The sequence below is a fragment of the Eucalyptus grandis genome, chromosome 3, assembly GCF_016545825.1.
Source record: "Eucalyptus grandis isolate ANBG69807.140 chromosome 3, ASM1654582v1, whole genome shotgun sequence".
Lineage (NCBI taxonomy): Eukaryota > Viridiplantae > Streptophyta > Magnoliopsida > Myrtales > Myrtaceae > Eucalyptus > Eucalyptus grandis.
Genome location: NC_052614.1, coordinates 5,179,429 through 5,204,350, shown reverse-complemented (window position 1 = coordinate 5,204,350; position 24,922 = coordinate 5,179,429). Strand labels below are relative to the sequence as shown.

At 36.5% G+C, this 24,922-nt stretch overlaps 1 protein-coding gene and 1 long non-coding RNA gene across 3 annotated transcripts; both read left to right on the top strand.

Annotated features, from left to right (window-relative positions):
• Nucleotides 1-11,245: 11,245 nt before the first annotated feature.
• LOC104438798 (toll/interleukin-1 receptor-like protein) lies at nucleotides 11,246-12,780 on the top strand. The gene is made up of 2 exons (XM_039308369.1): nucleotides 11,246-12,267; nucleotides 12,388-12,780. Exon 1 carries the CDS (start codon nucleotides 11,625-11,627, stop codon nucleotides 12,210-12,212), a length of 588 nt encoding a protein of 195 aa, XP_039164303.1. The 5' UTR covers nucleotides 11,246-11,624; the 3' UTR covers nucleotides 12,213-12,267; nucleotides 12,388-12,780.
• A 6,365-nt stretch (nucleotides 12,781-19,145) lies between these two features.
• LOC104436232 lies at nucleotides 19,146-24,048 on the top strand. Of its 2 annotated transcripts, XR_005548909.1 has the most exons (7): nucleotides 19,146-19,396; nucleotides 19,522-20,158; nucleotides 20,271-22,189; nucleotides 22,270-22,781; nucleotides 22,848-23,553; nucleotides 23,633-23,794; nucleotides 23,885-24,048. It is a non-coding gene; the product is annotated as an uncharacterized LOC104436232 (long non-coding RNA). The 2 variants fall into 2 exon arrangements; XR_005548908.1 differs by having other exon boundaries at nucleotides 19,147-19,396; nucleotides 20,271-22,781.
• The last annotated feature ends 874 nt before the right edge of the window (nucleotides 24,049-24,922 follow it).

Sequence of the window (24,922 nt, the reverse complement as noted above, 5' to 3'; positions counted from 1 at the left end):
TGCCCTCTTTGTCAATTGAGATGCTAATACATAGATTTCTCAATCTGATGGTGGATTTATGGCTTTGATCCTGTCAAAAGTTGCATCCTGTACGATGGAAAAACTGGTAGGAATCATGTTGCGCTCTCTTATTTTTCATCATGCCCTTACGTATCGAAGTTGCATCCTTCTGTTCGTTCTTCATTTGGTGGTGACAAACCGCCAGAAGGGAAAAAAAATCAAAGAAGAAAGGGATGATCACGAAGTGAGTGAAGGGATCAGAGTTGATATATCCGTGGAACGTGGACAGAGAGATTCAGGGCTTGTGGAGGCATCTCCCGGCAAGCAACGCAGCTTCCATGACAATGGAGAGGACGTCGACATCCTCGACTTCGCATTTGCTTCCTTTAAACGTTCTCCCTCTGGAGTTCTTGAAGTTGATCGTGCAGTTCGGTAAGTTTTGGCTGCACTTCTGGCTCAAATAGTCATCTGCACAACACCCCGCCAGGTCTGAGCGTCACAATTCCAATATTTCTATGAGGATGACACGACCTGCTCTATGAATGAAAAGTCAAATTGAATAATCACGCGGTATGATTTCATTGCCATCACTTAGCACATTTGACGAGCCAGAGTATTAGTTGAAGTTATTGTCCCGACCAGTCCATGAGAAAGAGAAAATCTAGACATGCACTTTTTGTAATAAAAAGCTAATGTTGATGTCATTGCCCTCACAAGAGCATTTACTCCCTCACAATCTCCTCCCTTAGACCTTAGAATAGTGATTAAAGTTGGCTCATGAATGAAGAGATAGTTTAATGACAATGTGGAAGAGCAGAGCCCTCGTAGGCACATTAATCTTACTCACGTCTCTTCTTTCTTTTGACCAATTAGTCCTTTACGCCGTTTTCTCTATCTCCACTTTGTAATATGCTTTTTCAGGAGTGTGAATCCATGCATATATAGACGAGTAAAGCTATTTTCACCAAGGAAAGTGGCTTCCACAATCGTCCTCATAGAATACATCCATGCAAACACATGGGCCACTGACTAGTTATATCAATTGATTCAATGAAGAAAAGTTAAAGGAATCAATGCCGAAACTCACTGTTTTTGGCTTGTATGCAGGCTTTGTGCTTCATGCAGCAAGCGTCAAGGTTGTCGTAGGGCCTCTCTTCCGGACATCCGCTGTACAGGAACCCACAATACTTGCCATATCTCAGAATTGGAGACACTCTGTCATTTTCAATGATAATTCTTTTTATGTTCAATACTAATTAATCAACCACAAAAAAAAAAGAAGCTCCAATTTAATTGACAAATCCTCCATCGCATCATGCCCCAAAAAAATTGATTTTCTTTTTTTCTAGAGAAGAACAAGCGTCACTAGATATTTGAGCATAACTTAAATTCACATTTTCTGCTACAGTCTTTGCTCTGCAAAATTATTCATTAGAGTAAGAAAAAATGTTGCACCTGGTAATTATTATAATTATTGTGACTAATAATCATGTTTTGGGTGAATTGGATAGTTTCAATGGTATACTTCCACAACTGTGAGTTAACCATGTTCTTTACGGAAGAGAATTTTTGTCACTTATCTTTTTATTTGTTAGTTTTCGTTTTAATTTGAGTGGCTATTCTTTTTTTTTTCAATGAAACAAAAAGAGATTTCTTAGGTTACATAAAGGAACAAATACACAAAGAGTTGTATTTCTATTGAGAAATGCAGGGAAGGCAAAGATTAGCAGAGCACGCCACATCGAGAATTACGCTTTACAATATGAACGCCGTCATTGGTGGAATTGAGATTTTCTAGAAATGGCTTAAAAACATGGACAATGAAGCTTTGTAATTGCAACAATGAACGTGTCCTTTCTCAAAATCGGTGAAAAAGAAACGGCTTAGGGCTTGTTTGTTCGGGTTTTGTTTCTGTTCCCCGGAACACAATTTTTGCTCTTTTGTTCCGAGGAAAAAAAAAGAACAGAAACGCGTTTGTTTATACTGTTGTTCTTGAGAACAAATTTGGAACAGAAATAAAAAACAAGAAAATTTTGTTTCTTGTTCTAAGGAACACTTCCGAGAAACATCTTTCTTTTTCTTCTTTTTTTCCTTCTTTCTTCTTCTATTTTCTTTGGTCGGTTGCCGGCCTTGGCCATGGCTAGCGACTGGTTGTTGAGCTCGCCTAGCTAAGGCGAGGCCACCGGCCAAAAGGAAGAAAGAAAGAAAAAAGAAAAAAGAAAAAAAATTATACAAGTTTACCAAATACGTTCTTCTGTTAAAAAATTGTTCACCGGAACAGAAATAGTTTTTCTATTTCTGTTCCCAAGAACAATTTTTGAATAGAAACGTTATCAAACGCAGCCTTAGCTATCTATCCAAGTAATTGCGTACAATTCTAAGGAAGACATTCTATCATTTCTATCGTTAACATAGTCAAAAAGTACACTATGTGAAATTCCTAACATAGCATGAAATTAGAGTATTTTAACTTTTGGAATCAGCTAAAAAATACTCATTGCCAATCATAAGATTATGCCTAGGACATCGAAATTGATTTAAAGAAAAGAGTCCAAGAGAAAGTGATGATTCCTCCAAGTCAAGTATTAGGCTGATGCGAGAAAGCCAAGATTATTGAGAATGATTGGTGTCATCAAAGGATCGCATAATTGGATTTTGAATGTCCAGTCATCTTAGTTCTTTATTTTTGGCAGAAATATGCCTCGAAAAGATCATAACATATTATCAAAAAGTTGGAAGTTAAGATGATTAACCTAGGATATATCAAAAGTAGTCAATAGAAAAAGAAAATCAATTTCTTAACAATGATAAACTTCTCCAATTATATTTGTCGGTTCTAATGGTGAATCGGGAGTAGATACCATTTTCATTGGAAAATCGTCTTGAGGCGAACTTGGAGTGAAATTCTTTCTAAAAGTAGATATCATTTTTCATACAATGTTGTTGGGCATGGACGTATGGCGGTGGTGATGCGAGAAAATTATAATAGACAACTCGAGACATACATGTATGAAAATGAGGTACAAATATAACACACAAACAAAATAATTTTCACACGATTATTACACACATTCTTTATGAATAGTAAAATCTCTCACTTACTATTACAATTTATTTTCTTGCATGACACATAAAAACAAGTATAGAGCAAACAAGCTCATATGATCACGCACTCAACGGACAAGCTGCCTCTCCGCTTTTTCTCTTTATTTGTGAAGCATTCTCAACTTCTATTTCGAGCCTTTCCAATGCCCCTTCTTTTTATTTTTATTTTTGGCCACTCAAACATGTCATTTCATTTATGTACATAAAATAGAAGAACAACCTAGATGGGCATCAAAGCAAAAAACAGCCAAAAGAGATTGTGGGGGTAGACACCCAACTTAAAGGAAGAGATGCTTCATTCATGAATGATGATCTATTTCAAATTCAATGCCTTGACAAATTGAAAATTTTGGATATGCTACGTATTGATTCCTACCAATCCCTCATACGACTCAACATTTTGCAATTAACACTTATGGTGGAATTACTAGTCACTGAATGCAAAAATATAGTTGAAATTAAATGCCTTGAGAGGTTGAACAAATTGAGAATTTTGAGTATCCAGGGGTGCGAATCCATTGAAATATTACCGCACCTCTCGCTTTTCGATAACCTCCTACATTTGGGCATTGGAGGGTGTTGGAAGCTTCATCATGTTCAGGGCCTGGAGAGGGTCAAATTTGTGCTTAGAATCTAAAATGAGGGATCAACTGCAAGGCCTCAACAAATTGTCCACACCCGTTGAATTTCGGAGGTTTTACGGAATGATGGGAGGTCAATTTCGGATGAACTTTTGGAAATCACAGAGCTCCGGAAATCAAAGCGTCTGAATTCTAGTAGACGTTCAGCGATGCCACTTTGTTGGAATATCGTTCATTGCGCCACTGCAGCAGGGAAACAATCGGTTCACGAAAATAACGCTCCAACCTATCGAGCGCTCTCTGGCCACGATGTCGGAACGACTCGCATGTCCTTTCAAAGGTAAATAAAAGCAAGTCACGCTATTCATTGTCGAGATGTATCGCCTACTTCATCAGCATTTCCTCCTCTTGCGAAGTCGTCCACAAGCGTCCCCTTCTGAGTTTTGAATGACGCAGGCGATTGCTCCTTTCACGGAGCTTTCGACGAAGGGATTCATCAATGTTGACCTATAAAGATCCGATCTTTGGGGGGTTTCCAGTTATTAGAAGAGGTGGAAGCGTCAAGGTCCGATATTTTGCTTTGAATTCCCTCTCCTGCAATTGCCGAGAGAAGTTAGAGCTCCTTGTAGTGCTTGAGCTGGGTCGGGGGGTTTCTTTTGAAAGACGAAGTTGTTACAATGAGCCAAGAGATGGCTACTACAAGCGCCCGAGAAGGTGGGTTTTCTGTGCTTTTGAGGAATTGCGTTAGCTCTATCTCTATTCTGCTTAACCCTTGGAAAGAAACCTGAATGTTTAGGGATGGTTAAGCCCATATGTCTCGCGTCCAAGGACGAGAGAAGGAGATGCTCCGTGGATTCCGCCCGGTCTTTGCACAGTGAGCGGTAAGGATCCGGTACTATTTTTCGCTTGCGTAAGTTCTCCATTTTAGTGACGGAGACTAGATTTGCACTTGGAGATAGGTGTCAGATAATTTATCACTTGTGAAGATGATAGTGGGCCAAAACCCAAGCCCATGGGAGCTGAGGCCCATTATTGAAGACTGTAAAGAGATGCTCGCCTGATCCAGTTTGGTGGAACCGGCATCCGCCCCAAGGAAATCAAACCAAGTTACAAATTGACTCGCCAAAACCCATAGCAAGAAGGCTCTTCCTCACAATTGGCTTATAGTGCCATCATCACCTCTATGGGATCTTTTAGGTGCAAAAACCCATAACTTATGTTATCCTTTGAACTTTATTCAATGAAGTAAATCGCTTTTCCAACCAAAAAAAAAAAAAAAAAAAGCCAAGTCAAACAAAATTAAACTTTAGCAATCAGATTGAAGAGTACTGGGAACCAACTTTAAAATTGCCCCCTTGTTATACGTCATATGTATCCATTATTTTTAAGAATTTTTTTTTCCTATGAATATGTATATTGGTCTGTTTCTAAGAATATATTTAAATGCTTCTATTTTACTCTTACTTTGACTAAATGCCGAGTTCACCTAATTCAAACTTGCTCCCAAACATAAATTACTGAGTAGATCTAATTAGACATAATAGTCACTTCGTTCTTCGACAGTTAATTATATTGAGGTTATACTTCAAAAATCAGTCAAAGCAATATTGTATTTTCTTTATATTGAATTGAGATACTATTTCAGGAGGGAGAGATATATTAAATTGAAGATTTCCAAGTGAGATTATGCGAGAGGAGGAGAGATGTCAAAAAGGAAAATAACCATGCTGAGTGCTACCCGGGTTTTCAGGATACAAATGTGATTGATCGAATCAGTCAATAACAACACAATTAATAACGATTTGAAATCTTGGGGAAATACCGTTCTTTCTCCTCGTATTTATTTAATCGCCACCAAGTGACAGCTTGGAAGTTAGCCCAAAAGAAAGCATTAAACAAAGACTTAAATTGGTCATGGTCATGCATAATTTAGTACCGACTCTTTGCGATAAAAAATTGATGGACGGCAATATGAGGTAAGTTTAGCTGAATAAAATATTGATGAACATCAATTTGATGTCGCCAAGAAGTCCTTTCGGTGCCAACCTTGCATTTTGTCTTCGTCGTTGTGATAAAAGTATGACAAATTTTGTTAATTCTGATAAAAATATGACAACCTTGCATTAAAATACGAGCACACAAGATTTCGTGTGTGAATGACATACATAAAAGACGTAACTTTGTATAATTTAAAGCACATGTACAATTTCATGGTGAGGAGACTACGATGGCCGGAGACAAACTTTATGTAATCATCAATTGCATGTGTTAATAGTGATGAATATCATATTAACTTTATGCCATATATATATTTTCAGACACGATCTCTTCCGTTAAATTAGATCGAATTTCTAGAACCAAGAGATAAAACAAGGAATGTATTCTAATAACTTGATTCGTTAAGTTTTTTAGTAATTTGTTATTTGTTAATTTTTACATGTGTAATTTGTTTTTTATTTGGTTAGCTTCTTTTTCTTTTTTTTTTTCTTTTTTCTTTTCAGTGTGCTATTTTCCATTTGTAAGGAGAAAAATTGGTAAGAGTTGGAACCTGAGTCAGGTTTGGTATATGAGTTGAATCAAGTATGGATTATAAAGCTAAGCTGTGTTAGATAAAATAGATTAATATGGATTAATGAGTCAATTTGAATTGGAAACATTTTTGACTTACCACAAATTGACCCAATCCATCCGTTTGACAGGTTTAATTATAAGTAAGTGTTCACCAACAAATTCTCTCTAATAGTCATAGCATCAATAGTTTGCTTTTTGATGGAGGTCGAATATTACTAACTCAGCTCCAATTCGGATAATATATACAGCCACATCATTAATGTGCTTAAGTAATAGTAATTTTTCTATGCCTACTTTCATGGCTTTTTCTGCATTAATAATGTGTAATTTGTTTAGGCCGTAATGTGTTTATTTTGGTCATAATCTATTTTTATTAAAGAGACTTTTTGGCAGTTATTCTTTTACATGTTAGTTGCGTCATAATACGAGAGACAATTTTTTTTTTTAATGAAACAAAAAAGAGACTGCTTGGGTTACGCATAACTCTTTTAGTGAAAAAGAAATAAATACACAAACAGTTGCGTTTCTAGAGAGATTGTAATTTTCCTCAAACGATCATACCTTTGGGAACACCCAAAAGAGTTGCCGGTAGATAATACTCATACAAGAGAATGAGATAGTAATTCTCTGCAAGTGCCCGTGACATCGGGGCGTTCTTGTAATTGTAGCTATCGAAGCGTCCTGTTTCAAAAACCTGCGAAAAATAGCTATGATAGTTGATACCATGCTTTTTCTGTTCTCAATTTGGCCAAAGAAAACTCCATTGCCAGCTTACCACTACGTGGAATTGGTACTATTACAAATCAGGGGTCACTGTGAGTATCCAACTTTGATTTGTAACGCTCTGCTTCAACTTCTGCTACCTTCATCCTGCTTGAGATGCCAAACTATTTTCCAAATTCTACAAACTTGGATCCCGATAAGTCCCTTCCTGAAAATATTGATCTATGTATATCGTAGTCGCCGGCATAATCTGCATCACAAAGATCAATTATCTCTTTTATCTTTTCCCCCTTCGAGCTGACATGTACTTATTTATATCTGCTAGATCGATTTTGTTTACGATATCTTTTTTGTTGATTGGTCCACTGAAGATTACCAAACCATGAAATTTCTGTACATGCAACTTTTCCTTTTTATTTTGTTTTCTTATTTATTTGATTTTATCATTTAAAACTCAAGTAGATGGATTTTTAACGAAATTGTCAGTAAGGCCAACGAAAAAATGTGTGGGATGTCACCGTCGCCAGTATATATTATGCATAAAGAATTGCGTATTCTTTGTTCAATGTCAGGAAAAAAAAAAGGAAAGGGAAAAAAACATTAGTGAGGAAAATTCTGGGAAAATATGGAACCCACAAAAATCAACTGTAGATGGGGAAATCACGTTACGCGTACCTTACCTTTTTATAAGTCCACTGATTATGCTAAGAAAAAGATAGCGGAAAAAGCTTTATTGAAGAAGGTAAAGATTGATGCCTAATGGTTGCAAAATATTGATTGGACTTTCTAAATCAATTAGCCATATGGTAAATTTGTCTACCCTTAACTTGAGGGACTGCTTCAACTCATATAGACTTTAAGAGAGTTGGATACCTCACAAAATTGCACGCATGTCATTTGGCAGAACGAGATTTCTAAATGCTATTGGTTATGCCTAAGTTGATTATGTCCCTATCATATCCCAGATTAAATTTGAGAAAATTGGAATGGTTGACTAAATTGAACTTGTTATGGACACGCCAATTGAAAATTACCTGAATTTATTGGGGATTTGAAAAACTTGATAATTTTGAACATCACTAAAAGTGAGAAAATGACTAATTTACTATTAATATTAGCAAGTTGGGTACACTTGAAGAATTACATGCCATAGAGTGAGGATTGAGGATTATAATTAAACCTTTTCATTATAATAAGTTGCTTGATTTACCAATTGCAAAACCAATAATACTAAGAACATTTGGGCCAAAAGTTAAAGTGATGAGGTAGCAACGTGAACGTCCCGTAATTTACTTTGTTGTTTATGTTCTTTATTAAAGTTCATAAGTTAATAAAATGCAAATTGTTGATGTGCTTGCACAAAAACCGAAACCTTAATTTCTTAGAGCTTAGAATGTAGCTTATAAAATCAAATGTCTTGCGTATAAATATGTGTAAAGGGGTTTTTCCAAAAGATTTTCATTGGTGACTGTCACGAACCACTTTCCATGAGTAACATCTATTTTAACTTTCTTTTGAAAAAAATTTCTTTCATTTTTCTACTTTAATTGAACTATAACTTTCCTAGAATAATCACTTTTAATATTACGAGTATCTCTTATTCTCACGTTGATTCAATGTACTTGTAGAATAATTATTTCCAATAATCTATTCCACAAATCTTTTTCCCATGTGTAGCACGGATCTATAGGCTGGTATAATAGTAATATAAGTATAGACCGTTTAATTTTCCTAAAAGACAACAGTATGAACGCTAAACGCTCCTGCCTTGCCAACCCACACGATCAGCTCATGTGTTTTGGCTGCATTTAGCACCAAGATATAACCGCCGCCAGATAATCCAGTAGGGAGCAGACGTCGAGGTAGCGGACTGAGGATCACAAGATGACAACGACTGAGAAATTAAATTGATCTGATTCAAATTGAAGAATTTTACTTTCACCATGACTATAGGGACCCATTTTGAAATTGCCCCTTCTGAAATTCTATATGCATGCTTCATTTCTAACAAAATCTTGGAACACTTCTATTTTTACTATTTGTTTTGACTAAATGCCGAATTTACCTAACTGAATAGATTACTGAGTAGACGTAACGGCAACTTCATTCTTCCTCAGTTAATTATATTGAGATGATACTTCAACGGTTAATCAGGGAGATATTATATATTCCATATATCAGTTAGATATACAATTTTGCGAGAGAAAAGAGCCATGTAAAATTGAAGACTTTAAAGTGAGATTCTGCGGGAGGAAGAGAGATGTCAAAAAGGAAATGACCCTGCTGGGAGCTAGCCCGGGTTTCCCGGAATAAATGGGATCGATCGAATCAGTCAACAGAAACATAAATAATGATGATGCGAATTCCTCGAAAGATGCCGTTCTTCTACTTGGTAATTATTTAATGGCCACTGAACGTCACTTGGACGTTAGCCCAAAAGAAAACATTAAAGAAAGACGTCAATTTGCCATGGTCATACATAAATTCAGTACGTACTCTTTAGGGGATTTGAAAAACTTGATAATTTCGATCGGGATTTGGTCAGCGACCGCATTCACAGTATTTGCTAAGCAATCAAACGAGGGAAATTTACATTTTCCGTCAACTGTTCATGTGTCATACAACATCAGTAATATGAAATCATTCCAAATTAAGTATGCTTGATCGGTGCCTTCATGACATTCTTTTGACGTGTTCACTATTTAATTATTAACATCGAAAGGATTTGGTAACAAATGGAACTTCTTAGTTCAAAATAAGGATGCCGATATGTGGGAGTCTTAGGGTGTATTTGATAACCATTCTTTTCTTAAATAATAATTTCTACTCATAGATGATTCTTTTTTATTCTATTCCCTAGATGATTTTCTGAGCATTTGAATGCATTTCATAACTGCTAAAAAATTCTATACTTGGAATAGAAATGCATTTAATACAACTTTTAAATTTTTTATGAATTTGAATTTTTTAATACTTTAATACTTTTATTATGTAATTTTACCATATTTTTAATATAATTTTATGTTATAATTTTATTATATTTTTCAAAATTTCTTTATTTTTTAATAATTTATTATATAATTTTATTATATTTTTGCAACCGGCTAAAGGAAGAAAAAGAGAGAAAAAATGATTTGGCTTGATTTTGGAGTTATTCCTAAGAATAAAGAAGTAACTTTTTTTTTTCAATTTCTTGATTTTGTTTTAAAGCTATTATCAGGAATTAAAAAGTTACCAAATGGATTTTTGTTTTTTTTTTAGTCCAACAAAAAATTAAATACTGTTTGGTACATTATCAAATTGGCCCTTAAAAACCATTTCGTTAATCAAAATGCGAAACGAACTCTGACGTCAGACTCTTATCATGCCGCACAAGTCGTGCGTGATTTGTGACTGCATAGTTCCGCTCCCGAAATTTCCGTTCTGGCCCAAAGAAAATTCGGAAAATCGAAAAAAAAAAAAAAAAAATACTAGGATGGTCCCACGAATACGTCGCGGCGGGGGTGGGATTCGTCGTGGGTACGGTTTCGGGAAAAAGAAGAATTGATGTTTACCCCCTCTTATCCTTTTGTTCTCTCGCGTTTTAATTCACTTAAAATTAATCAGATCATGAACAAAAATGGAAGTGGATACGGAGCCCGAGTTTGATTTTGAATCCATAGTTCAAGATGCATTTAATAAATTCTAGATGAAAATCCTTAAAAGGGGTGAGGGTAAATCATACCTTTTTTATATAATAAATTATCTGTTAAATAGAGAATACAAATGTTAAAAAGAAAAAGAAAGGAAAAATCCTGTAAATTGACATAGAACCACAACGTGCTGACTCAAATTTGTCCAAATAATAAGATGCTAATCGACATATCTTTCACTATCTTTCATGTGATAATGCAAGGAACCGACTTTATTCGATGGTGGGTTGAAGAAATTTAATTTTGTTCCCTACCAATGATATAACAAGCCTGTTTTATCTTATTTTTTTAGAATGCTCATGTGTGATGAAAGTTCATTCACTAAAGTAAAAATCCCACTCCCATAAAAGCATGTTGCATCCATATCCATTTAACACAACAGTACAAATGCTGCGATGACCAAATAAAATTCTGCATTACATATGAACAGTTAATAGAAAAATATAAATTTCTCTCGATTGATTGCTTAGCAAGTACCTTACTGTGGTCACTGAAGAAATCCTAACAATATTGGAAGAGGCACGTATATGAAGTGTAACGTCCAATTCGGGACATAATTCATGAGTTGGAGGATCCATTCGAGCGCAATTCTCAACTCCGCGACAAAATTGGAGACTCCTGAGAGCCAATGGGAACAATGGGGAAGGTTGTCAAGGCCAATGGTAGTGAGGACCACAAGATGGCAAGGACTGAGTTGCTTTTAGTCAAATTTGAAGTTATCTCTAGATTCCACGTGTGAACGTATGAAATACATGAAACGACCAACGTACCGTGAGAGATTAAAATATACTTGATAGTCGAGTAATCATGCCTTGCCTCCTGCTTTCCCTTCTTCCTCTTTTCCTGCCCCGCTATAATTGTAGCATAGAGATAGCCCAAAAATTATTCCCCGCTCAAATCCATCCATAATAGTCGCGTCTCTGTGAGTGAGAGAGAGAGAGCGTGGACTGCAATGGAAGATGGGAAACGCAAGCCAGATGCTGAAGCTTCGAGCTCGACCATTTGGAAGCGACAAAGACCATCGGATGAGCGCGGGAGCGGATCGCCTCTTCCGGACTCACCAGAGAAGATCGATGTGCCGTCAGATTCCGAAGAGAATTCTGGGCCATCTGCTTCGTACGCCGATGTGATTGGAAACAATTACTATGTATTCTTGAGTTTTAGAGGTCTTGATACTCGAAAAGGCTTCGTTGATCACCTCTACCATGAACTTGTACGAGTGGGCCTGCACCTTCCAAATTTCGTGTTCAGAGATGATGAGAACCTCGACCCTGGCGAGCCAATTGAAATGCTTCTCAATGCAATCAAGTGCTCTAAAGTTTCAATCCCAGTTATCTCAGAAAATTATGCTACTAGCAAATGGTGCCTCCGCGAGATCAACCAGATAATGGAGAGTGTGAAAAGTAAAAAACAAAAAGTCTATCCTGTGTTTTACAAGGTGACAACCGATGATGTAAAATACATGACGGGGCACTTTGGAGATGCGTTCCGACAAAACGAGCGAATCTTGACGAAGAGGTCAAGCGAAAAGGGCTGGTAGCTCTCAGAGAATTACTCAATGGTAAAGTAATCGAATCAGAGAAAGTTGCTAATGGGTACGTCGTTTACCTTGTTTTAACATATCCTTGTCGGAAGAACAACTTTTCTATTTATCATTCTTAATCCTTATTTTGTGGAGCCATTAATAAGTTCTCACCTGTTTTATTGTTTGATAGGCATGAAGGGAAATTAGTAAAAAAGCTTGTTAAAAAAATAATGAGCGAGCATCAACATGAATTTCTACCTCTTCCTAAGGACTTGGTTGGTATTGATGATCATGTTGCCAGGGTTATGAATTTGGCAGACAGTCGAACCATGAAATTAGCCAATACTGCTTATTCTGAAGCTCAAATTATTGTGATTTATGGAATTGGCGGCATTGGTAAGACGACTCTACCTACGACCATCTATAAAAAGCTAACCAATTTGAGTGCCATAGCTTTCTCAATGATATTAGAGAAACAATTAAAAGCAAGGGTATCAAGTATGTCCAATCTCTACATATATCAAATTTAACAAAAAGAAGTGGCCATAGTGAGCAAGTCTCTGGGATTGAAATTATCCGAATTATTTGTAACAAAAAGAAGGTACTTATTTTTCTTGATGATGTGTATCATCGAGACCATCTTAACAATTTGATTGGAGGTTGTACTTTCGAGTCGGGAAGTTGGATAATTATTACATGTCGAGATAAGGCCCTCTTGAAGTCTAAATATAAAGAGTATAAACTTGAAGAAATGAATCTCAAAGACTCTTTGCTCCTATTCAGTAGATATGCATTCAAAGGGGAACAACCTCCAACAGAACTTGCGGCTCTTTCTAGTGATATTGTTGCCACCACAGGAGGGCTTCCCTTAGCTCTCGTGATTATAGGTTCATTTCTCAAAGGAAAAGATCAAAGCATATGGACAGAGACACTGGAGAAATTGAGGAAGGTGCCTCATACGGATGTACAACAAAAGTTGAGGATAAGTTATGATTCATTAGAATATGAGGAACAACAAATGTTTCTAGACATAGCATGCTTTTTTATTGGAATTAACAAAATATTTGCCACCTACCTATGGGAGGATCTCCAATATTGCCCAAATTCCGGATTGGAAAGAATGATTGAACTTTCGTTAATGAAAATTGATGATAACAATGAGTTGAGAATGCATGATCAATTAAGAGATTTAGGCAGAGCTATTGCCTATCCAGCAAATAAGAAGCCTTGGAAATGTAGCAGACTATGGGACGAGAAAGCCATAATAGTTCAACGAAGCAAGGTAACAATCATGTCTACTTTTGGCCTCTCCCATGTTCTCTAATGGTAATCCCTCATGTTATTATTCTTATTGTTCTTTTATTCTACATCTTTGACCAGTGTCAACATGTTAGCATTTTCTTGGGAAAAGCTACATTCAATTTTGGCATTTAGTTCATGAAAAGTTTGCAGTCGTGACTATTCCACAGCTCATCTCTTGATGCATAAAAAAGGCTCTGAAAAGGGGTATTAAAATTGGGTATTATTAGCTCTGTCTATATTGCTCTTTTGCTGTCTTAACACCATTTTCTAGCAGCTTTGTACTGCTTCAGTGCTTCTTAATACCCTACAAGTTGAAGATCCTAGTGTTACCCAGGTTTGGAGATTTACTTATTCAAATATCATTTAAGTAAGATAATATCGGAAAATACTATAAAATGCATATAAGTTTTTTATAAGTTTATGCCGATTAATGTATATTTTTTGACCAAATAACAGGAACTCCGTCATTGATCATCATCATCGAAGATATGCAGGTTCTACTTTATGGCATTAAGAATAAGAACAAAGTGTAAGGATTTCAGTAAAATTATTTGCACCTAATAATTATTGGCTTCGACTCAAGAATTTATTCAAGTCGAAGTACTAAGATCTTATGTAGTGATTTTTATATGTATAAATAATTTATACAATTTGTTTTCTAGAATTTCTTATGCATGTTTACAACGGAAATGAAATATGATAATGTAAATGTAAGATAGAAAAAAAATAAAAAAATTGGTTTTAATTGTATTACCCAGGTAATGTTATCATCATAATTGAAGAAGCACCTTGAAATCTATCAATTTTTTTAATAATCTAGAAAAGTATAAATATGTTATTAACATAATTGCTTAGTTGCTAACTTGAAACAGCACTACATAGTTGGATGACTCTCACTCTATAATTAATGGAAAATAAGAATTAATCTGTCACTTATAGGACTAATACACTTTAAAAATTCAAATTAAAATTTCAATTGCAAATTTAGCTTTTGTTTTATTGTCATTTAGACCAAGTTATAGTCAAATTAACAAATTAGATAATATAATGTTGGAAGACTGTTCAAGATACATTAATTATAGAGTAAGTGGCATAATTAAGGTATTTGGTTTATTTATGAGCTTTGCATGTGTACATGGATCGATCATGTTTATTCATATGAAAGGTGAGAACTAACAGTATTTCCACTCGTGATGCAATAACATAAGGCTAATTTACCCTGCTTTCGTATTATTATGCTGGTGTTTGTACCCGTGTTGTGCATGGATCTAAACATGGCTATTTTGAGCACGTAATTCAGCATTAATGAATATTGTGCAAAATCAAACAACAGTAAATTACGACTAAAAAAATAAAGAGAAGTAACAATTCAAACATGATTTTGCACATGTTTATACAAAGTAATTTTCAATGAAAATTTGAAAAGTAAAGATCAAAATTAAGAAAATAAATGACTGAAGGAAGTAAGTGACGGACTAGTGAAAGGTGAAATAAACTATATCTTACTCATGTTTTCAATTTATCTGCACTTAGTGTAGTTCAATATCCACCTTTATTATGTAATGAGCGAGCCTTTCTTCAGAAAGGACTTATAGAGCCTTTCAGGCGCCCACACATGGACAAAGAAGAAGATTGAAAAATAAAATACTGTTGTTAGATATTATATGTTAGATTTGATAGGATTATGGGAGATAAGAAAAAATATTTAGGCTTCGCTTGATTCATGGAAAATGAATGATTTGGAAATTATCTTCCTAAAGAACAATCGCTTGTATTGCTTGATATAATTTGTCAATAAAAAATATTTTCATTATCAACAATAATTTATGTCTAAATATTTTCACGGACAATGATAATATTTTTCGTTTATTAATTTTTGTAAATGATACAAGTGATTATTTTTAAGAAATATTTTTCAAATAATTTATTTTTGCAAAACAAAGGGAACCTTAATTCATAAAAGAGGATAACAAGAGAAGAAAATTAAAAAACAAAAAATGAATGGAAAAATAGGAAAATAATAATAATGATCGCTAACCTGGTATACCAATTCATAGATTTTTATATGAACAGGTGAATGCACAAATGCGCTAACAAATTCGTAAGATCAGGCTGATTTGTATCTTGATTCTCATGGCAAACCGGCACCAAAAGCATCTTTTTCCACTATAGCAAAGATTGACCAAATCAAAGAACAAAGGAAATACATGAAGATAATTTGTTAAAGTATTAGATCGTCAGGATTATTTAATTTTAATCTCACTCAATTCCATGAGACAATAAGTTTGGTCTTGCAATCATGCAAAAATGTGAAAGAAGCAATCAGTCTTTTTCATTGTCGGCTCTTTGCAATTGATGTAAAAATTCAAATGACGCTATGATATAAGTAAGAAAAGTAAAACTGTTGGGATGAAAATAGAAACTCTAATAGATAGAAGACTACCTGCTCGATAATTGATATCATTCAATTGGCGCAAATGGAAGGATGGCTGATTGACCAGTGCGCTCAGCGCTCATCTAGGAGTAGTGTTGATCTTTGATCTTTTCGAGCTTGAATCTCCAAAATTGAAACGTCAACTTCCCTTGCTCAATTTCTTTCTTCTCTAGCAATCTGTGGATTTCTGGAAAGTTTTGGTCACGCAACATGCAAATAAAGAGATAATTGGGGAAAGAGAGAGACATCCGTATGGAATTGTAAAAGGGTATATAATGAAAGGACAATACCTAAAGGTAAAAAGAAAGACTAATGAAATTCCCAATATAGATGCAGGTCATTAATGTGATTGCGTAATTGGAACTTTTGTTAACCTACTTTTATAGGCTTTTGTGCACTAAAGAATGTGTATTTTTATTGGTCGTAATGTGTTTTTTTTTTATAATGAGCAATTTTTAAAAAAGAGGTTTGTCAATTATTCTTCTCTTAGTTGCGTTTTAATTTGAAAGTCTTATTCCTTTTTCGATGAAACGAAAAGATACTGCTTCAATTGCACAAAAATCGTCTATTGAAAAAGAAATAAATACACAAAGAGTTGCGCTTCTAGAGAAAAAAAAATGACCAAACACTCTCATTTCCATTCAGCCATATGCCAAAATGAACAATATTTCATGAATGGAAGGAAATAAGTTGTCATGCTTTATGAATGCATAAATGCTTGTAATAAATCCGATTGGGTACTTTTTTTGTCCAAAAGTGCAACGGTTCTCACAATTGCAAAGGGACACCATGTGTGCTCCGGTGGAGGGAATACTTGGTAGTCAATGCTACGTGAGTTACAGAATTTAATATAAAACTTATAAGAAACCTAGACTATTTCATGGAGGAATTTTACATAAGATCACCAAAATTTGTGGCATGAAAGTGAAAATTGAAATACAACACGATTGTGTAGTTATAAAAAGATCACATAGACTCTGTAAGTGGAGAGAGAACGCATCGGCCAAAATAGCATGTGAACGTATGCTAATAAACAGTATGCCATTCCTTGTTTAATGACACTTTTTCTTCATTTCAACATCAGGGAATGCCCTGTACTGATATTTACTATCCTCTTTTTTTTTTTTAGGAAGAAAATAAAAATATTGAGGCACTATGTTTGGACGAAATGGTTCAAACATGTTCATGAATTCAATGGAGCTTCAAAAGAATGCCTTACCTGAAGTTCCTTCGTCTAAGTAAAGTGAATTTTGTTGGAAATTTTGAGGATTCACTTTCTGAATTAAGATGGCTAGAGTGGGAGGAAATGTCCTAACTCTTTCGAGGCGACTAATGTTCATTTGGAGAAATTACTCATACTTGATTTATCATATGGTTATATTAGTCATGAATGGAGAGGATGGAGTTCAATCAAGGTAAAGATGAGAAATGCTTTCTCTTTTGTTACATTTGATGATGAATCATTCTATTTCCAACTGCTAATCTTGGAACATGTTTCTTTCTTGTAGATGGAGAGGTTGAAAGTTCTCAATCTTTTTCATTGCCTTGATTTAAAGAGAACCCCTAATCTCTCTGCATTTAAAAGTTTAGAGATACTAATCCTGGAAAAATGTAATAATTTGGAGGAAATCGACTCTTCAATTGGAGATGTTAAGTGCCTCGTTTCCTTGAACTTGAGTGATTGTGGGGGTCTTAGGGAGTTGCCCTCACAATTGGGTAACTTGAGGAACCTCGTTTCTTTAAACTTGTCAACATGTAGTCACCTCCAAGAGCTGCCTAAAGAAATGAGTCAATTGGAAGAACTGGAGGAACTTATAATAGATAAAGTTCGTATAGAGGAAATTCCTCCTTGGATAAGTTCTCTGAAGAAGCTGGAGATACTTAATGCCCAGGCATGCGACTCATTGGTTGGACTTCCCGACTCAATTAGCCATCTGGTAAATTTATTGACCCTCGACTTGAGATTTTGCCCTAGTTTCGAAGGATTTCCAGGGAGCATTGGATCCCTTGTGAAATTACAATGCCTATTATTAGGCAATATCGACCTTCCAAAGAAGATGATAGGATCATGGTTGGGGTTATGATTATCGTTTAAATCATATCCCCCATTCAATTGGGAAGTTAGAATTATTGACTAAACTACATTTGACAAATGCAGAAATTTCAGAATTACCTAAATCCATTGGGGACTTGAAAATTTTGAAAATTTTGAATATTGCTGGGTGTAGAAAATTGAGTAGTTTACCTAGTACTATTAGCAAGTTGGGCAAACTTGAAGAATTAGATGCCTCGGCCTGCGATATTTTGGAAGGGGCAGTTCCTATAAATGGATTGTCTTCACTGAATATCCTTTAACTTGGGAAGCTTTCTTATATCGAAGATATTTGGACCATGCGTGAGGAAGTTGAGGAAGTTATTGAATGCCTGGATAGCGTCACTAGCCCGTCTTCTCGACAACACCTTGATTTAACTAATTGTGATCTTCCTGCTCAGCTTATCAGTTTTGGAAGTCACCTGTCAGAATCACACATTACCTCAACTTTCTCATTTAATCCATCTAAAAGAACTCAGTATTCAGTTCTGCGAATTGCTTGAATCCATCCCCATGCTTCCTTCAGGAATCTTGAAGCTTGGTGTCTCCTGGTGTTGCAAGTTGGAAAAGTTGCCAAGTTTGTCGAGTTTGAAACTCTTGTCAAAATTACATATCAAGGGTGTAGTGAGCTGATGGAAATCAAGGGTTTGGAAGGATTAAAATCTTTAAGAAACCTATCTATATGTGGATGCAATAAGTTGCCCAACCTCAAGGGCCTTGAACATCTAGAGTCTTTGAGAAGATTGCATAGAGCAGAGTCACATGCTCCATTCATGAATGATCATCCATTTCAAGTTCAATGCCTTGGCAGATTGAAAAACTTGGAAATACTACGTATTGATTCCTATCACTCCCTTGAAAGACTCGACATTTCGCAATTAACACATCTTATGAAATTAATTGTCTGTGACTACAAAAATTTAGTCGACATTAAATGCCTTGAGAGGTTGAAAAATTTGGTATCTTTGATTATCGAGGGGTGCGATTCCATTGAAACAATACCGCCCCTCTTGCTCTTCGATAACCTCGACTTCGTGAGACTCAAAAGGTGTCTGAAGAATGTTCAAGGATGTTCAGGGCCTGGTTCAGAAATTCCCAATGTGTTTTGAAGGGTGTTCGAATCTAAAATGAGGGATTAACTACAAGGCCTCAACAAATTGTCCACACCTGTCGAATTTCGGTGGTCTTACGGAATGATGGGGGGCCAATTTCGGATGAAGCTCCAGGAATCAAGGCGTCTAAATTCTAAAAGACGTTCAGCGATGCAACTTGTTGGAATATCGTTCATTGCGCTACTGCAGCAAAGAAACAACTCCAATCAGTCAGAGCGCTTTGGCCACAAGTGGAAACGATTCACATGTCCTTTCAAAGGTAAATAAAGCAGGTCACACTATTCATTGTCGAGATGTATCGCCATTTTCATCAACATTTCCTACTTCTTTTTCTTTTTTGTTGGGTCATTGATTGATTAACTTTTATTCAATTTGAAAACGCAGGGCCCATGAACTGGGCATCCTTACAAAGTAAATCCAACAAGATTTGGGGAGGGGAAGAAATCCAGTCCCTTCGCAATGGAGTTGGTTTCACGATGGCAATGGGGTGATACGTAGCTGTGAGAAGCTAGACGACAGATCAAGGCATTGGGAGATAATTGTGTGTGCATCCACAAGCGTCCCTTCTAAGTTTCGAATAATGCAGGTGATTGCTCCTTCCATGGAGCTTTTGACGAAGGAATCCATCAATGTTGACCTCTAAAGATCCGACCTTTGGGGGTTTCCAGTTCTCAGAAGAGGTGGGAGCGTCAAGGTCCGATTTTTTGCTTTGAATTCCATCTCCTGCAATTGCCGAGAGAAGATAGAGCTCCCCTGTAGTGCTTGAACTGGGTCTGGGGGTTTCTTTCGAAAGATGAAGTTGTTACGGGAAGTCCAAATAAGCCAAAAGATGGTTGCTACAAGCGCCAGAGAAGGTGGGTTTTCTGTGTTTTTAAGGAATTGCATTAGCCTTATCTCTATTCTGCTTGACCCTGGGAAGAAACCTGAATGTTTAGGAATGGTTGAACCCATATGTCTTGTGTCCAAGGACAAAGGAGAAGGAGACGCTCTGGGATTCCACCTGGTCTTTACACAGTGAGCAGTAAGGATCCGATACTATTTTTCGCTTGTATAAGTTCTCCATTGTGGATAGACTATTCTGACATGCATTCCATTGGAAGAACTTAATTTTAGGGATTGTTTGCATTTTCCAGGTCTTATTCCATAAAGCCTGAGGAGCCAAGAAAGATGAGGAAGCCATTGGAGCTTTTCGGATATTCTCGGTAAGTCTTATGTAGTTGTAGCCACTCTTTACTGAGTAATTTCCTGTTGATGAATATCTCCATACCAGTTTGTCTTGAATAGAGTGGGTTGTTGGAGGAATAGCCAGAATTTCCTTCACGATGTCCTCTTCGAAAATATTTCGAAGAAGAGGTTCATTCTAGGAATTTTCTTTGTGGTTTATAACCTCTACTACCTGTTGTGGGTCATTTTTATTGGCTGGCCCTCCAATTACACCTCTTTAGAACCATCTGTCCTCTATGATACTGATTGCTTCTCCTGTTTCCACTGTCCACATTGAAGGTTCTAAGATTGAGTCTCTTCCCTCTAGTAAGCTTTGCCAGCCCCAAGAGGGTCTGTGCCCTTTCCCAGCATGCCAGAAACTCCTTTTTGGGAAGTAAATCCCTTTAAAAATTTGCCCCATAAAGAGCAAGACTGGTGCATTAATCTCTAGGCTTGCTTTCCTAAGAAAGCTTTGTTAAGAGAAAGTAAATCTTTGAATCCCATGCCTCCATTGTCTTTCCTTTGCTTCAAGAAATCCCAACTCTTCCAATGAATACCAGAGTGAGATTCTCTGCTTTTCCACTAAAATGCTGCCATTCTGTGTTCAATCACTTTACATATGGAAACGGGAATCTTGAAAATTGACATTGCATATTGAGGAAGAGCCTGCACTACTGTTTTTTAGTAATATCTCCTTTCCTGCTTTAGAATTTAAAGATTCCTTCCAACCTTCCATTTTTTTGTTAACTCTTCCAAGTATCCAGGCAAAACATATTCTTCTTAGACTCTCCCCAATCCAAAGGAATTCCAAGGTATTTTCCTGTTTTATCCAGTTCTAGGACACACCGTTCATAAGCCATATTGGCTCTTATGGTCTGTGGACACCCTGAGCTAAAGAGTATTCCTGATTTGTTTAGGTTTATCTCCTATCCAGTAGCAAAACAATGCTAATGTTACATCTGATATAGATTGGCATTCTTGAATTCTCCCATCTAAAAAGAAGATGGAATCATCTGCAAATAGGAGATGTGATATGGTAGGGGAAAAAGAGTTGAGCTTAATACCCTTTATACTGCCATCCTCCACTGCTTTTCTTCATCATAAAAGATAAAATGTTTGCTACAAAAATATAGAGATGAGGGGATGAAAGATCACCTTGCCAAAGTCCTCTGGAAGGTTGGAAGTAAGGAAGAGGATTCCCATTATATTTAACACTGAATGAGACTGAAGATACACATTTTATAACCCATGTAATCCACTTTTCATCAAAGCCCAGTTTTCTTAAGCATGCCTCCAACAAGTCCCATTCTACTCTGTCATGCGCCTTTTTCGTATCAAGTTTCAAAACCGCTAGGAATTTTTTCCTCCTCTTCTTTGCTCTTAGTTGATGCAACACTTCCTGCACTATCATGATATTGTCCTGGATAAGTCTCCCACTCATAAATGCACTTTGCTCTTGAGCTATCAATTTCGATGACCAAGTTTTGAGTCTATTCACCATTACCTTGGATATGATTTTATAGGCCAAAATTGCACAAACTAATGGGGCGGAATTGATCAAGAGTTTCTAGGTTAGGAATTTTGGAACTAGAGTAATGTGGGTTCTATTTAAATCAGGATTCATTTTTCCTGATATGAAAATATTTTTAACTGCTGCAAATACTTCAAAAATGATTTTCTCGAAGTTCTACTTTTGAAGAATGATTGGCTTCTCCCTTGAAATCTATTTGGTTATGTTTGTTCGCTTGTGCAGATACTTTTTATTTCATATTTTCCATGAGGATGCTCAATTGGAAGATCAATTGCTCCAAATAAGCCATATGTACTCTTCAGGAAATCCCTAACTCCAGTTATCTCAGTCCCTTGACCATTCTTTTTCATGGTAAATAATTTGCATGTTCTGATGCACTGCTATATTTTCTTCACAAGATTCCCTGGCCATTTTGTATTCATTGATCAGATTTACGTGTCAGATTTGACCAAGGGCAGACTATCAATCAAATTCATCCCATCTGGAAAAATCATCTTCTGATTTTATGTTATAATCATTTAAGCATTAGAATTTTTATGCTGTGCAAGGTGGATTTGTTCCATTGATGCTCATTATGGACGTTCAAAATAGCAAGATATAATATATCATGCTATACATGATAAAAGAAACGATGTCATTTTGATATGGGACATGAAACCCAAGAGAACCATATGTGGAGGTGGTTCTGTTGTGAGATTAGGAGTGAAGTGCCTGTGTAAATGGACCATTTGTTTTGGCACAGGAATGTAGGCAGAGCTGGACGTTGTAATTGCTTTGTGAAAGTTTTGGTGTCAAGACTGCTCTGGAAAGATGGAGATTCCTCACTGGCACATTACAGCATGATTCAGTACTAATTGATTCAGTAGATAACTAGTTGATCTCATGATGTAGTGTTGATTTGCAGGAGCTGGTAATGCCTTTCTTGGTGATAGTTTTTCAGTTTGTTGAAGCAGCTAATTGTTTTCTTGGAATGTAGGTTACTGAAATATGACCAGGAAGATATCCGAGGATAGGGGTGATGCTACGTTATGGAGACGCGAGTTCAGTCCAATGGTTTTTGTAGAATCAAGCTGCATATTTCACATATTCAACTGCTTTCGGGACGGTTATGAGGTATATTTTTCCTAGTAGCCTAATTTGAAGGTTAAAATCCTCTTAGACTAAGCCTCAACTTTAATGATATTGCCCAACAATGCAGGTTGTGGTGAGAAGATGCAGATCTCTTACAGTGGTGTTTCCGTGTCCTGATTGGGGTATGAACAAGTTCAATTGGTTCTCGAGAGGATTCAACTTAGAGAACCGGTGGATGCAAATGCTAACAAACATGGAGGCTATCTGTTTACCTGTGCCTATGAGTGGAGATTGAACATGGAAATTGGGAAATTCAGGAGTCGAATCTTATGGGCACTGAATTCTCTATGGACTTCCTTTCATAAATGCTGAATTCACTGGCTTGCGTAATGGGTATGGTTATGCTCAAGTCATCAATTCAGAGCAAGCTCTGAAAGTGGTAATGCAATGCCAGTCTCTACTCTCGAGTCCATGTCCATTTGCCCAAAGTAGCGCATAAGATCAGTTTCCTATTGTTTATGCATCACTCATTTGATTCAGGAATGGCTAAATATGGAGGTCTTGTGAAATTATACTTCGACGAACCTTGTCCTGGGCTGTCTGACTCTGAGGTATTAGTGAAAGTTTTTCTAGTCATTCTAATTATCCATTGTACATGTCGAAATGTTCCTCACTGCGGCCTTGAATTAGAGAGGAAGATATCACAAGAAGTTGATGAAGGTCGGGTACCATAATTTCGAAAAGGACAGCTTCTGCAGCAGGTGTGTTCTTGTCCCTAAGAAAGATGGTCTTGGAGAGGACAGTGGTTGGATCGTCTCTTGGGTACATAATGAAGAAACAGCTGTGTCCCAGGTTAAGTTTAAGAGTTTCAATGCAATCATCATGTAGGTTTGCCTACCAGTAATGACGTTTGATGTGATTTTGAAATCATGAAATCTGCAGGTTCTTGTGATTGAAGCGCAGAAGTTTAAAGGTGAGCCAATGGAAAAAATCACTCTGCCTCAAAGGGCACCCTATGGATTCCATGGTACCTTCGTCTCGTCTTTATCCCGAATCGATGATTGGGGACACCAGATCTCATGTACAAGGCCTTACTTTTCTCATCAGATGATAGGTTTTTTGCCTTTAGTGTGTGATGTTCTAATTTTCTTAGTCTAGTTTTGTGCTAAAATAGCTAGTACGAGTACCTAGAGGGGGGTGAATAGGTATAGAAAAAAATTTCTCGAAACTTGCACGATATTTAAACAGTTAGAGGATTTGCAACAGTTAAAAATTCAATCGCAAGACTGAGTAAGGGAAAGAGAGAATTGAACACTCGGTTTATAGTGGTTCGGCTTGATTTAAGCCTACGTCCACTCTTCCGCACCGATAGCCAATTGACTGGATTCCACTATGATCCACCAAAAAAAAAAAAAAAACAATCAAGGATCTTCAGACTCTGGAATTTTTCTATCAATCACACACTTAAATCAACTAGAACGTCTTCCTTTTATACTCCTTCATGCCATCATAGCCGTTGGCACTTACCAAAGGAATTCCTCCAATCTACCCGTTGGACGGAATCAATCAAGAAGATCATCCGAGCTATTTAAGGAATCTGATCATAGCCCATCAATCCTGTTCGCCCATACAATCAGGATCTCGGTTTCCAAGAATAGAATATTCCAAGATTATTTCGTTGACCATCGGATCTTCAATTGATCTTAGATAAGAATTAAAGAATCCGAAATGATTATCCAACCAAAGATTCTATTCCAGAGGATAGGATCGAATCCTCAACCATAAACCTCGGCTTTGGATTTCCTTCGTCACTGGATTAGAAAGACTGTCAGTGAGAATAGACTTAAGTCTTGAGTCCTGAGTCTTAAGTCTTGGGTCTTGAGTCTTGAGTCTTGGGTCTTGAGTCTTGGGTCTTGAGACTTAAACTGACGGTCTCCGAACATCCAGACTTAGACTGAAAGAAACGTTTTGTCAGCTTCA

Excerpts from the sequence above, each read along its gene's own strand:
- LOC104438798 (XM_039308369.1), top strand. The coding sequence starts at position 11,625 with ATGGAAGATGGGAAACGCAAGCCAGATGCTGAAGCTTCGAGCTCGACC.